The 15408-nt window shown below is 39.8% G+C and overlaps 1 protein-coding gene across 3 annotated transcripts in view; it reads right to left on the reverse strand.

Annotated features, from left to right (window-relative positions):
• The window catches only part of fam189a1 (family with sequence similarity 189 member A1), a 126019-nt gene continuing 110611 nt past the window's right edge, over positions 1 to 15408 (reverse strand). For 2 of the 3 annotated variants that reach the window (XM_079605127.1, XM_079605129.1), the window contains 7 exons: positions 6240 to 6400; positions 5393 to 5528; positions 3657 to 3735; positions 2302 to 2946; positions 1366 to 1431; positions 915 to 1237; positions 3 to 749 (listed from right to left, as the gene is read on the reverse strand). In XM_079605127.1, the coding sequence (XP_079461253.1) occupies positions 519 to 749; positions 915 to 1237; positions 1366 to 1431; positions 2302 to 2946; positions 3657 to 3735; positions 5393 to 5528; positions 6240 to 6400 (1641 nt within the window). In that variant the 3' untranslated portion in view covers positions 3 to 518. Of the gene's footprint in view, positions 750 to 914; positions 1238 to 1365; positions 1432 to 2301; positions 2947 to 3656; positions 3736 to 5392; positions 5529 to 6239; positions 6401 to 15408 lie in introns of all 3 variants that reach the window. The other variant, XM_079605128.1, reaches the window with a different exon arrangement.

Here is a 15408-nt window from a genome sequence, read left to right on the forward strand (position 1 = left end):
AACCTGAAATAAGCCTGCTCTTTGTACAAACAGACAGATTTTTATTTTGCAACACTGAAAATAATAATTACACACTGAGGTAAGTTGAATAATCCAGCTTCATAAAGGTCTCTGTCCTGAAGTGGCACACAATGACCAAATACAGTATGTCCAATATTTCACAAAATGTTTGCAGAAGCTGTGCATTTCAATGTTAATTCTCATAAAAAAAAAAAAAAATCATGAAGAGGTAATTCCATGTCATCTTCTACGGTCCATTACAGACTCACTCTCCTGTTTAGCACAGTAGCAAATTCAACACTTCAACAAAAAATGTTTTTTCCGACAATAAAATAAAAATATATACCTCTGCAGGTTTTTTTTTTTTTTAAATATCTTTATTACGAGAGAGTGTCAACTCCATGTTAACATTTTGTTTGTTTTTCAAGAGCTACAGTTTTCTGCTGATGAGAGTTAGGACTTGGCCTTGGCACATATTCAGAGGTTTATGAGGAAAAGGGTGTTTGTAGTCCAGAGGGTCAAAGTGTAGTTTCTCTGCATACACTGATGAGACTTTGAGGCTGGCGTGGAGATTGATGACCCAGGGTGGCAGGGACATCTGTCTGACTGGCTCCTCTGAGACTGGATCCTCTGAGTGGACGGCGCAAGGATGAAGATGGGGAACTCAGAGCTCCGCAGCTCTGTAAATACAGATCTTCGTGAGCATTCTTCCTCGGGCTGCCCATGATCTTCCGTGACTGTGTCATCAACTGTGTGAAGGACATGAGCAGAACAAACATCCCAAATGTAATTCAGTTGTATTTTACTTTCAACTACTTTATTAGAGCAAAAAGGAGTCATTCCTTATCTTATGGTTGAGATTATCAAGAATACAAAACTACTACATATTTTACACAACAATATGCCAAATTCACCTGATCAATGATATTGGCACTGAATATGGCCTCCTCCATGTGTTTCTCATCAGATTTAATAACACATTTAATGCTGTTGACCACCTGCTGGACCTCTGGAGGTAGACTGCAGCTCGAGTGCTCCAGAAACTTGGCCACCAGCACTTTGGTGTCTTTGTAAGTCTTGAGGTCTGCGAGAGATTGCGGCCGTTCTGTAGACATTGAGTGAGGGATGTGAGGTTTGAGTTGGATGTCCACCTTTCCACCGTCCTTCTGCTTCTTGCCCCCTTGGCTGCAGTGTTTGGCAGAAGTCTGTCGGGTGCTTTCAGAGAGCTCCATGCACGCTGTGAAGAGCAGTGAATTAGTATGTTTATAATATTCTAATAATCCTCATTTTTATGTGAGATGAATAACTATATTCTTTGAATACTGTGCTACATGGATAACAGAAACCAGAAGAGGTGGGTGAAACCTTGATCACAGGGAGTCTGTGGGGAGTCCTCAGGTGGATGGATAGAAGCAGGAGCACAACGGTCACCTGCAAGTCAAGTCACGTCACATGCTTAGTTCTCCAGATTGCTCATGGGCTATAAATGACTTAATATAATGCCGTACGATATCATTTGAAAAGTTTATACATTTCCTATTCCTACAACAAGCAATGACGGTTCTAAATGTCAGTGATGAACATCAATTGAGCTAAAAAGTATAAATATTATTAAGTTCCGAAATGTCTACTTGGGACAAACACAGCTAGGAATACGCTGACGTTCAAAAATGTGTTTACAAATACAGTAATAACAGTACCATATTATTTTTCCTAAATAACTGTTTTCTATTTTAATATATTTTAAAATGCAATTTATTCCTGTGATGCAAAGCTGAATTTTCAGCATCATTACTCCAGTCTTCAGTGTCACATGATCCTTCAGGAATCATTCTAATATGTTGTTTTGCTGCTCAAGGAACATTTCTTAATATCATCAATGTTGAACAAAAAAAAAAGTGGTGCTTAATATTTTTGTGGAAACCTTGAAACTATTTTTTTTTCCAGGATCAAAAGAACAATAATCATTTGAAATAGAAATATTGCGTAACATTATAAATGTCTGTTGTCACTTTGATCAATAATGCATCCTTGCTGAAGTACTAATTTCTTAGAAAAAAAAATATTGCTGACCCCAAACATTACAATGATAGTGTATATACTATACCTAACAGATGTGCAAGAATGAGACAAGGTGCTATTTAAATAGGTCATGTACTGTACTGTGTTCGTCCGATCAATGATACTGACCCCACAAATAAAAAGGTTAACCTGGGGTGAAACCTAAGAATGAATGGTTAACAATTCCAATGTGAAAAGCCCTATAGATCTGAATCAAAGAAAGAAAAAAGGCTCACGTACTTCTGGATATGGAAGTACAGGATGTGGGTTCACTAGTGGAACGCACAATCCTTGCCAGCTTCCGATACCCTTTGGTGGAACGGAGTGTGCGGGGCCGCTCGCGTTGGCTGGAGTTGCTGAGGGTAGAGGTAGCATGGGGCTGTGAGGAAGAGGAGGATGGAGACCAGACGCTGAAGCAGAGCCGGGTTCCCCTCAGCTGAGCGGTGGGTGACGGGGAGGTGCAGATGGAGGGGGTCAGGGCAGAAGCTGCGTCGGCAGTGGAGGTCACTGCTGAGTTGGAAGCACATTGGGATGGAGTGCTTGGAGGGAAAAGAAGGGTAAGCTTCTTATTGGTTCGTTCTCTGTGCTGTGTGCGAGACATGGGTTTAACGGCTGTAATCTCCTCCTTCTCGGGTGACAACTGTGGAGAGTGGGGCTTTGAATCCTCGCTGCGGTCCAGTCGAGCAGGGGTCTGACGCCTCAGGGAAGAGTGGGTGCTGTGTTCCAGGCTTGTGCAGCTGCCGTCAGTAGGTACAATGCGCAAAGTGCCATACGGAGAGGAATCAGAGCCCTGTACCTCTAGAGAACACAGGTCTTCAGAGGAGCAACTGTGGTCGGGGATGTCTGCAGTCTCGGACACCATGAGGGAAGCACTATCAACAGAGGCTGTGGAAACAGAGACCATATCATCTTCATATACAGACTATAATTGAAGGTTGATTAATGAGATAAATTAGTGTTTTTTTTGTTAGCATATGTATAATATAATGAATAAAGGACAATTATCACTCTACCGTTCAAAAGTTTGAGGGCAGTAAGAGTCTCTTATGCTCACCAAAGCTGCTTATATTTGAAAAATACAGTAAAAACAGTAATATTGTGAAATATTATTACAATTTCAAATAATTCTTTTGTATTATATATATTTTCATATGTAATCTGATTTCTGGAGGATCATGTGACACTGAAGACTGGAGTCATGTCTGCTAAAAAAAAATCCAGCTTTGCCATCACAGGAATACATTACATTTTAAAATTTATTAAAATAGAAAACAGTTATTTCAAATAAAAGTAATATTTTACAATATTTCTTGATAGCATAAGAGACTTTCAAAAACATAAAAAATCTTACTAAACCCAAACTTTTAAACAGTTGTGTAGAGTAAAATCTATTTCCACAGTAAAGTCTATGTCCTGACGCAAAGCCAGCTGTGAACCAATGTTCTATCAAACATTACAGATGCAATATGCCAATGTGGAGGTTATGGTATATTTAAACAAAGATTGCCTTCTAATTCTAAATAGCCCATAGCCGACACAGATACACCAGAGAAAGGAAAACCTCTGACTTTGTGTTATCATTGCAGCCTCCTCACCCTGAGTGCTAAGGCCAGCTGTGGTGTTCCTTTCGCACAGACTGGACTCGGTGACCTGTTGTTCTAGACTGATGGTGATCTGAATGAGAGAAAAAACAGAGGGCTATATTTTATTTACATTTTTTTAACAAATTGATAAATTATTATGCGTTTAAAACACAAGCTTCAAACTGTTTTGAGTGGAGAGGATGGTGATTAAAAACGTTCTTACACCTGAAGACGATAACAAACAACTGCAAAAGGAGGAGAATCAGACAGCAAAACATCTGGCAGTGAGAAATCTGCTGCAGCCTGACATCTGGCATCGCAGCAGTGCTTTAAAATGTCTATGCCATCCTATGACCAGCAGGGGGCTCTTTAAGATCACATTTGCTCTTCTAACGTCTGCATTATTATGACTGCCTATTGTGTGGTTAAAAAAAGAGAAAAAAATCCTCATAACATGATTGATCCAAAACACATAAAAGACTATACAGAGAATTGATTCAGTATACAGAGAGCTTAAATCCACAGCACAGCTGGACTTTTATAAAAATGTGAAAATAAGCTGCAGGCTATAGTCAGTAGCTGTATATAAAGTTGACTATATCAATTTAAAAATATTCCTTCCAGTCTCTAGTATTGCTGATTTTATTTCAAAGCTTCTCAGGCTTGTGCTTCAGGTAAAAAAGGGCTCCAATGATTGAAATGCCCCTGCGGCTTTGTTTGTAGATGGTTATCAATCGCTTCACACGAGAAAGGTCTAAAATCAAGGAAACCTCTTGGGATTTTATCCTTTATTTAATCACAGATTCCTTTAGGTAGCAAACAAATCTTCAAAATAACACGTAATCACAAGCTCAGCCGCTGGATTTGAAAGGTTTGGTGGTTCTTTGTGCATCTCTTTGAAAAGAGGAGAGCTCTTGTTCCCTTCCATCAGGTGAAGAAGTGAAATTTGATGAAAAATCATTGTTCATAAAACAGGGCCAGCTCTCACTATAAGAAAGCCCATTTCTTTTAAATGGAATGAAATTCCTGCCTGTATTGCTGATATGTTCCAGAGAAAATGATAATCCATTATACAAAGGCACTTGTATTAATTTCTTTCAGCCCCTCAAGTGCACCGAAGGACCTTCTGACTGCCAAGCTTTACACAGACAAATGAGTGTACATTGCTGAATTAGTGGAATGCACTGCTTTAAGACTTAAATACCTGCAAACTGCTAGTAAAATCTATGAGAAATCAGGAACTGTCATAAAACATTAATAGATGTGAAGCTCATCTATTCATTTATTTAAAAATACATCACAAAAAAACATGTTTTAATTTCTGAATCAAAATTAATTGACAAATGAATTGATTTTATTTGGGTTTGTTTAGATTATAAAATGCCATGTGGTGTGATTCCAAAATTTTTATATTTTAACAAGCAACTTTATATTTAGATTTGTTCTTCGTTTTAAGCTCAAATATACAATTTCCCTTCTCATACTCATGGAAATCACATTGCTGATGTGGCTGTAACATCAAAAATGGAATGAAACTGTCCACTTTTTTAATACATGACCAATAAGAAATGGGGTCAACTTCTCAGGTCAAATATGATAGATGTTTTATTAAAGTAAAGGTCACATATTGCAGTTGTTCACAAAAATGGTTTGTATAGCCACCCAAAATGAGTAATATTCTTTAAACATGCTCCCTTCATAGCCAATGAATCATTACAGTAGATTGTAGAAAAGGTGTCAGCTCTTACCTGGCTGGCAGGTGTCTGTCCCACGACAGATTCATAGGGTGGTGGCAGCTCAGATGGATATAGCGCCCCGGGGCTGTTAATAGGCACCCCATAAATAGCACTGAAGGGAGAGTGTGGAAAGTCCAGATGCATCCCTCTAATGGACAGAGATGTTGGTAAAACATGATTAACACAATGCTTCAACAAATTTGGATGTGGGAAGCTGCAAAAATATGTGAGACCATTTAGGAACTGTGGAAAATGAAACTATTTCCTCTTTATCTCAGTGAGTAATATATCTTATTCTTTAAATTAACCAAACTCCCTCTTTCATATTGGAAGGGAGGAATCTGTGTTTTTTCATGTTTCTTGTGTATTACCACATCCTGACACTGATTGTGCGTTGAAGCACTCAGTGTGTATGTAGGGCTGCTCTTGCTCTCTATGTATTTACTGCTTTGTTGACACATTAGTGTGGCCGCGGGCTAAACAGCCTCATCAGCACGTTTTTATGATGGGATGGTGGGCAGAGTGTCTCACGGTGCGAGACAGAGAAATCAATGGCGGATTTACACCAGGCCAGTGACACTGCCGCTCCATAATATAGATTGTCAGAGCAGTTTGGCTTGAGACCTGCACTTATACAACATGGTCTAAATTCCCATGAAAATTTTTGCATAATCATTCTATGGGACAATTTCATAAATCTCTCTGAATCAATCTTTTCAAAACACTCAAACCTCTATTTTTCAGAGTACATAATTTGCAGCCAAGCAATCTGAGATCAAACTTTTTCTCAGATATAGTGCAAATATTAGGTCATTTCAAGTCAGCTGGAAATCAGTATGTGGTTTGTGTGTGGGTTTACCTCTGGCCCTCCATTACAGGTGTGCAGGTGTACTCTGGGGGGTAGTAGGGAGGAGGCGGGATGGGTGGGATGAACTCGTCAAAGTCCAGCGTCTGGTGTAAGATGGTACCATGAGGGGTCATACAGTCGGCGCTCAGGGCACGTGCTCTGTGTGGCATGAACTGATGAAAAAAAGAAGTAGTAGTAAAATAGTGAGTTTTAATTAAAAATAAAATAAAACATGCAGGCACTACCGTTCAAAAGTTTGGGGCCAGTAAGACTTTCTAATGTTTTTGAAAAAAGTCTTATATGCTTACCAATGCTCCATTTATATGATCAAAAACTAGGTAAAAACAATAATAATGTTAATTATTATTACAATTTAAAATAACTTTTTTCAATATCAATATATTTTAAGACTCTAATTTATTCCTGTTATGGCAAAGTTGAATTTTCAGCATCATTATTCCAGTCTTCAGTGTCACATGTCACATCTAATAATTATGCTGATTTGCTGCTCAAGAAACATTTCTGATTATTATCAATGTTAAAAACAGTTGTGCTGCATAAAATTCTAGAGGAAACCACGATACATTTTATTCAGGATTCTTTGATCCAAAAGATCAGCATTTCCTTGAAATAGACTAATCTTTCCTGTCACTTTTGATCAATTTAATGCGCCCCGCTGAAGTATCAATGAAAAGAAATCTGACTGACCCCAAACGTTTGATTGGTAGTGAATTTGATGGCCATCTAATGATGAAATCATTCACCATACAAATGATGTGGTTTTTGAAGTCACAGTTACATAATTAGGGCCCAAGCCTTGAAAAGGCGAAGGCCCTATTGTTTTCCATGGGATTATTAGGGCCCAAGCCTTGAAAAGGCGAAGGCCCTATTGTTTTTCTTCGGATTATTATTTATTATTCTTTATTAGGGCCCAAGCCTTGAAAAGGCGAAGGCCCTATTGTTTTTCTAAGGATTATTATTAGGGCCCAAGCCTTGAAAAGGCGAAGGCCCTATTGTTTTTCTTAGGATTATTATTTATTATTCTTCTTCTTTATTATTATTATTATTATTTTACTACCTTTTGGGCACTTTTGGGGGCCTTAACGTGCTCAAAAACTCTTGAAACTTTGCACAAATGTCAGAACCCGCGGCCATTAGAGCCGGACTGAAGCTGGGACCCGGGCGTGGCAGGGGGGCTCGGCAGCGCCCCTTGGAATGGGATTCAAAAACATGTCCATATATCAAACACGCTTGCATGTAATAATATGAAACTCGGTACACATATAGATCTCATCGGGCCGAACAACTTTCGTGCTCTAAGTTTTACGCCAGTCCAACAGGAAGTCGGCTATTATGGGCTGTATGGAAACGCATGTTCTGGCATTTGAAACACTTCTCCCAGAGAATTCATCCGATGACCACGAAACTCGGTGTGCATGAAGTCAAGACATGGAGGATGCTAAATTGCGGACGGATTTTTGATATCTCGAACGGTTTGGCCGTGGCGAGGAAACGAATTTATGATTAAAAAAGGATGCATAAAGTGTGTTATAACTTAGTTATAGTTTTACCTACAGTTACAAAACTCAGCGTGTGTTTTGATCTTATCAAGCCGAACAACTTTCTAATTTACAGTCATTAGCTCCGACCAACAGAAAGTCAGATATTGTGGTTTGAATGTGAATTGTGTCTCTCTCTGTCTCTCTGGCATTCTGTGTGTGTGTGTCTGTCTGTGTGGGGTGGGGAGGGGAGGGGGGGATCTGTGTATGTGTGTGTGTGTGAGGAGGGGGGCTAGTTTAGTTTAACCCTTTCTCTGCTGTGTGCTCGAAAACTCTTGAAATTTTGCACACAGGTCAGAACCCGCGGCTGAAGCTGGTACCCGGGCGTGGCAGGGGGGCTCGACAGCGCCCCCTGGAATGGGATTCAAACACTTGTCTGTATATCAAACACGCTTGCATGTAATAATATGAAACTCGGTACACATTTAGATCTCATCGGGCCGAACAACTTTCGTGCTCTAAGTTTTACGCCAGCCCAACAGGAAGTCGGCTATTGTGGGTGGTATGAAAACGCATGCCCCTGGAATTTGAAACACTCTTTCTAGAAAATTCATCCAATCGCAACCAAACTCGGTCAGCATGACGTCAAGACATTGAGGATACTAAATTGCTGACGGATTTTTGATATCTCGAACAGTTTGGCCGTGGCGAGGAAACAAAATTATGGCGAGAAAAGAGAAACACGATGTGTTATAACGTCTTCATACATTAATTGATCTTGATGAAACTTCAGTAGCGTGTTTGTTGTAAGAGAGCGATCACATGGATGTAACTAATGTGAGTCAAAGTTATAGCGCCACCAACTGGCAGCAGGAAGTGTGTTACTTTTGACAAAAGTGGGGGGGTTAGTTTTACCTACAGTCACAAAACTTGGTATGTATATTGTGCACATCGAGCCGGACAACTTTCTGATTTACAGTCATTAGCTCCGACCAACAGGGAGTCAGATATTTTGGTTTGAATGTGGTTTTGTCTCTCTCTGCCTCTCTCTGACAGAGTTCCCCCAGCCATTCTGTGTGTGTGTGTGTGTGTGTGTGTGTGTGTGTGTGTGTGTGTGTGTGTGTGTGTGTGTGTGTGTGTGTGTGTGTGTGTGTGTGTGTGTGTGTGTGTGTGTGTGAGTGTGTGTGTGTGTCTGTGTGTGTGTGTCTGTGTGGGGAGGGGAGGGAGGGCACACACACAGACAGCCCCCCTGTCTGTGTGTGTGGGGAGGGGAGCAGAAAGACTATGAACAATTGTGCCATCTAGTGTTTTATACTATGTATAAATGTGTTTTTTATTTTAAACAAGTGTTTTAAAGTACACTAATTTCAATTAATGATATGCTGCATTTTTATGTATATTTAAACATTATCAAAGTTAGGATGTCATTTTTTTAGTTTCAAAACTTATCTGTCTCTGTCTCCCTTTGGCTGTCATTACCCTCCCCTCACTCCCACAGTCTCATTACTCTATTATTTCTTTCTGTATCAAATAATATTACCATAAACAAAAAGTTTGAGTTTCTTTTTCAATCAATGTATTATGTGTAACTTAAAAATAAGCAGATTAAACAGATATGTTTGAGGGCAAGACATGAAAACGATGAAATATAATATAGTATTAGTAAAAGAGTGCAGTATAGGGTTGGATGAATCAGATAAATAACATATTTTGTTAAAAAAACATTTGGTTAAATAAAATCGAGTGATACATAGGGCTATATTGCCCTCTCGACAGTCAAAGCGGGTTACGTTATTGCCCGTCGTGCACAGGAACCCGAAAGGCAACGGGGGTGGCGGCTTATATATATATATATATATATATATATATATATATATATATATATATATATAAATATATATATAAATAAATATAGCTGCAAGCAGCGATGGAGGGCCCAAGCCGGGGGCAGCGCCAGCCCGGTGCCTTTAGTGTAACTAAAGGCACCAGGGTGGCGGTGCCACCGGCTTGGGCCCGTAATCGCTGCTTGCAGCTATATTTCTTCTTCTTATTCTTCTTTATTATTATTATTATTATTATTTTACTACCTTTTGGGCACTTTTGGGGGCCTTAACGTGCTCAAAAACTCTTGAAACTTTGCACAAATGTCAGAACCTGCGGCCATTAGGGCCGCGCTGAAGCTGGGACCCGGGCGTGGCAGGGGGGCTCGCCAGCGCCCCCTGGAATGGGATTCAAAAACATGTCCATATATCAAACACGCTTGCATGTAATAATATGAAACTCGGTACACATATAGATCTCATCGGGCCGAACAACTTTCGTGCTCTAAGTTTTACGCCAGTCCAACAGGAAGTCGGCTATTATGGGCTGTATGGAAACGCATGTTCTGGCATTTGAAACACTTCTCCCAGAGAATTCATCCGATGACTACGAAACTCAGTGTGCATGAAGTCAAGACATGGAGGATGCTAAATTGCGAGGGGATTTTTGATATCTCGAACGGTTTGGCCGTGGCGAGGGAACGAATTTATGGCGAATATTGGAAACAGGAAGTGTGTTATAACATCCTCATACATTAACTGATCTTGATGAAACTTCAGCAGTGTGTTCGCTGTAAGAGGGCGATCACATGGATGTGACTATTGTGAGTCAAAGTTATAGCGCCACCAACTGGCAGCAGGAAGTGTGTCACTTTCAAAATGCTTTGAAATCACCCTCTTATTTTTACCGATTTGCTTCAAACTTTATGTGTATAATGTAAACACACGGCAGATGTAGACCTGTGAAAGAATTATTGATATCTTAAATACTGTTGCCATGGCAACGCTTTAATCTTTTATATTCTTTTTATGTGCATTTGAGGCTCTTAACATGCTTCAAATTGCATGAAACTCAACATGCATATCAGATTTATTAGGTACTAGGCATGTGTGAAGTTTCAGAAACGGGCGTGGTAAGGGGCTCAGTAGCGCCACCTTTAGTCAAAAATGGGGTATTAGTTTTACCTACAGTAACAAAAATCGGTATTTATATTTATCTCCCCGAGCCGGACAACTTTCTAATTTACAGTCATTAGGTCCGACCAACAGGAAGTCAGATATTTTGGTTTGAATGTGATTTGATGGGAATTTTGCCAGTCTCTCTCAGTGTCTGTGTGTGTGAGAGAGGAGGGGGGGGCTTTATTTTAACCCTTTCTCTGCTGTGTGGGACTTCTCGGGCACTTTTGGGGCCCTTAACGTGCTCGAAAACTCTTGAAACTTTGCACACAGGTCAGAACCTGCGGCCATCAGGGCCGGGCTGAAGCTGGTACCCGGGCGTGGCAGGGGGGCTCAACAGCGCCCCCTTTAACGGGGTCCGAAAACTTGGTCCCTATATCAAACTGAATATTGCATGAATTAGTATGAAACTCGGTACACATATAGATCTCATCGGGCCGAACAACTTTCGTGCTCTAAGTTTTACGCCAGCCCAACAGGAAGTCGGCTATTATGGGTTGTATGAAAACGCACGCCCCTGGAATTTGATATACTCCTCCAAGAAATTTAATTTGATCTTCACCAAACTCGGTCAGCATGAAGTCAAGACATTGAGGATGCTAAATTGCGGACGGATTTTTGATATCTCGAACGGTTTGGCCATGGCGAGGAAACGAATTTATGGCGAGAAAAGAGAAACACGATGTGTTATAACGTCTTCATACATTTATTGATCTTGATGAAACTTCAGTAGTGTGTTTTTTGTAAGAGGCCGATCACATGGATGTAACTAATGTGAGTCAAAGTTATAGCGCCACCAACTGGCAGCAGGAAGTGTGTTACTTTCAAGATGCTTTTGACTAAAGTGGGGGGGTTATTTTTACCTACAGTCACAAAACTCGGTATGTATATTGTGCTTATCGAGCCGGACAACTTTCTCATTTACAGTCATTAGCTCCGACCAACAGGAAGTCAGATATTTTGGTTTGAATGTGGTTTTGTCTCTCTCCGACAGAGTTCCCCCTGCCATTCTGTGTGTGTGTGTGTGTGTGTGTGTGTGTGTTTGTCTGTCTGTCTGTCTGACACTCCCCCCCCGTGTGTGTCTGTGTGGGGAGGGGAGGGAGGGCACACACACAGACAGCCCCCCTGTCTCTGTGTGTGTGGGGAGGGGGGCAGAAAGACTCTATTAAAAATAGGTATATTGTGGCATCTAGTGTTTTATACTATGTATACATGTGTTTTTTCTTTTAAACAAGTGTTTTAAAGTACAGTAATTTCAATGAATATATATACCACACTTCATATTAATTTTTGGTCTTGTGTACTTACAATGGCTGCTGATTTCATGTGTCCGTTACCGTTAAGTCCATGAGACTGTAGGGTGTCTAATTTTTCATTTTAGGTTTCAGAAGGGTGCTCACGCATACTTTGTGGTTGATATGTGCCCTCGATGCGCACTTTTGCAGAACCCACACTGATGCAAGCTCTAAAGCAGACTTCTTCTCGACAGTCAAAGCGGAGTTACGTTATTGCCCGTCGTGCACAGGAACCCTAAAGGCACCGGGGTGGCGGTTTATATATATATATATATATATATATATATATATAAATAAATATAGCTGCAAGCAGCGATGGAGGGCCCAAGCCGGTGGCACCGCCACCTCGGTGCCTTTAGTGTAACTAAAGGCACCGGGGTGGCGGTGCCACCGGCTTGGGCCCGTAATCGCTGCTTGCAGCTATATTTATTTATATATATATATATATATATATATATTTATTATTATTTTACTACCTTTTGGGCACTTTTGGGGGCCTTAACGTGCTCAAAAACTCTTGAAACTTTGCACAAATGTCAGAACCTGCGGCCATCAGGGCCCGACTGAAGCTGGGACCCGGGCGTGGCAGGGGGGCTCGGCAGCGCCCCCTGGAATGGGATTCAAAAACATGTCCATATATCAAACACGCTTGCATGTAATAATATGAAACTCGGTACACGTATAGATCTCATCGGGCCGAACAACTTTTGTGCTCTAAGTTTTACGCCAGTCCAACAGGAAGTCGGTTATTATGGGCTGTATGGAAACGCATGTTCTGGCATTTGAAACACTTGTCCTAGAGAATTCATCGGATGACCACGAAACTCGGTGTGCATGAAGTCAAGACATGGAGGATGAAAAATTGCGAGGGGATTTTTGATATCTCGAACGGTTTGGCCGTGGCGAGGAAACGAATTTATGGCGAATATTGGAAACAGGAAGTGTGTTATAACATCCTCATACATTAACTGATCTTGATGAAACTTCAGCAGTGTGTTCGCTGTAAGAGGCCGATCACATGGATGTGACTATTGTGAGTCAAAGTTATAGCGCCACCAACTGGCAGCAGGAAGTGTGTCACTTTCAAAATGCTTTGAAATCACCCTCTTATTTTTACCCGATTTGCTTCAAACTTCATCTGTATAATGTAAACACACGACAGATGTAGACCTGTGAAAGGATTATTGATATCTTTAATACTGTCGCCATGGCAACGCTTTAAACTTTTATATTCTTTTTGGATGCATTTGAGGCTCTTAACATGCTTCAAATTGCATGAAACTCAACATGCATTTGACATTTAATGCCTAGTACACTTGTGCGAAGTTTCAGAAACGGGCGTGGTAAGGTGCTCAGTAGCGCCACCTTTAGTCAAAAATGGGGTATTAGTTTTACCTACAGTAACCAAACTCGGTACGTATATTCTTCTCTTCGATCCGGACAACTTTCTAATTTACAGTCATTAGCTCCGACCAACAAGAAGTCAGATATTTTGGTTTGAATGTGAGTTTTGGTATATTTTAGACTCCGAGTTTTTAGCGGTGGTTTATTTTATTCACACCAAACTTTTTCAACATGATGAAAATACATTAAAGATGCTAAATTGTGAACGGATATTAAATATCTCAAACGGTTTTGCTATGGCGAGGGATTAAAGTAATGTCCAAAAAAGGAAACACTAAAAGCCTCATATCTTCTAAAAAAATTATTATACACCATTTATTTCTATATAAAAGTATACAAATATCAGAACTAAACCCATTTTGTTCTTTTATTTCAATTTAAGAATTATGTAAATGTTAAAAAACAGCCAGAATGCACTTTTTAAGTCAAAAAATAAGTCATACATAGGGCAATACTGCCCTCTTGTGATCAAAATCAGGTAGGCCCATTGTATATTGTATCTATATAAATAGTGACTATTAGAATATTTTCCTACCGGTTAATCGATGTGTGATTAAAGCGGGGGCTTTTAAATCGCTAACTTAAAAGCCAAAGTAAGTAGGCTACTGGACGTCTGAATGAACTAAAACACATTCACTCTGTTCTGCTCGTTCCTCGCCGTGAACGCGTTATTGCCCGTGCAGCCGTGAGCATTTCGTTTAATTTTAAACATAGCGCCATTTCGGGGGTGGGATTGCTTGAATTGCGTGTTCAATAGCCTATTATTCTTAATCTTTTCAGTCAGCTCTTCACTCATGATTAATGAAATTGGACTCCTTGTGCTGATGTTTGCTGAGACTCATTCAGCTCACGATTTATTAAGCGGACACGTTCAGGTTTTAATAGGCTAGTGCCCACTATATTTGAATATCTGTATGTAATATCTATACCTAGTCACACCCTACTCTTATTAAATGTATGCTTCATAGTTCATTTTTAATTTCTAAATTTGATCAATAAATTAAATTATTTAGAATAATAAGACACTATAGGACTGTTAGCCTACCCTGTGGCTGATCAAATTAAATATTTTACACTGAAAAATAACAATGCATTAAATAATGTTTTAAGATTGTTTTAAATATAAGTTAATTAACGATCGTTGCAAAGAATGAAAGGCTACTTTTAAACATAACACTAAACCTCCTATAGGTGTCGCCAGGCGACCGTCTTAATGAGCGAGTCATTGATTCATTCGTTCAAACGAGTCGTTCAAATGACTGAGTCATTCATGAATGACACAGATCTTTATGGATTGATCATTGAATCTTTGAGTCAAGCGATTCTTTCAAAATGCGGAATCATTCACTAATGAAAAAACACTGTGAGATGCGCATGGTTCTGCTGTGATCTTTGTTTAACTATTTTCGCTGCTGAAACAGAACAAAAACAGTCAACATTGTTGTGTGTGTGTGTGTGTGTGTGTGTGTGTGATTTTGGTTGGGTGACATTTGTATGTTACAGTTTGACAAGAGTTTATAGTTTAACAAAAGCGCAATGTTGTGTTTTATTGCAAGTGCACACAAATATAAGGAAACACTTAGCAGTTTGAATGATGTCCTGTATGAACAAAATGACGGAGTATGTTTTTATGTCTCCATTTTTCGATCGATCCTCGTACACACACACACACACACACACACACACACACACACACACACACACACACACACACACACACTGCAATCTTGACATTGCAGCCACACACACAGACAGCCCCTCCTGTGTTTGTCTGTGTGGGGAGGGGGGCAGAAAGACTATTAAAAATAGGTATATTGTGCCATCTAGTGTTTTATACTATGTATAAATGTGTTTTTTCTTTTAAACAAGTGTTTTAAAGTACACTAATTTCAATTAATTCAATGCTGCATTTTTATGTATATTTAAACATTATCAAAGACTACTTTCTGTCAAAGTTAGGATGTTATTTTTTTAGTTTCAAAAGTTC

Source organism: Phoxinus phoxinus, assembly GCF_949152265.1.
Source record: "Phoxinus phoxinus genome assembly, chromosome: 2".
NCBI classification, from domain to species: domain Eukaryota; kingdom Metazoa; phylum Chordata; class Actinopteri; order Cypriniformes; family Leuciscidae; genus Phoxinus; species Phoxinus phoxinus.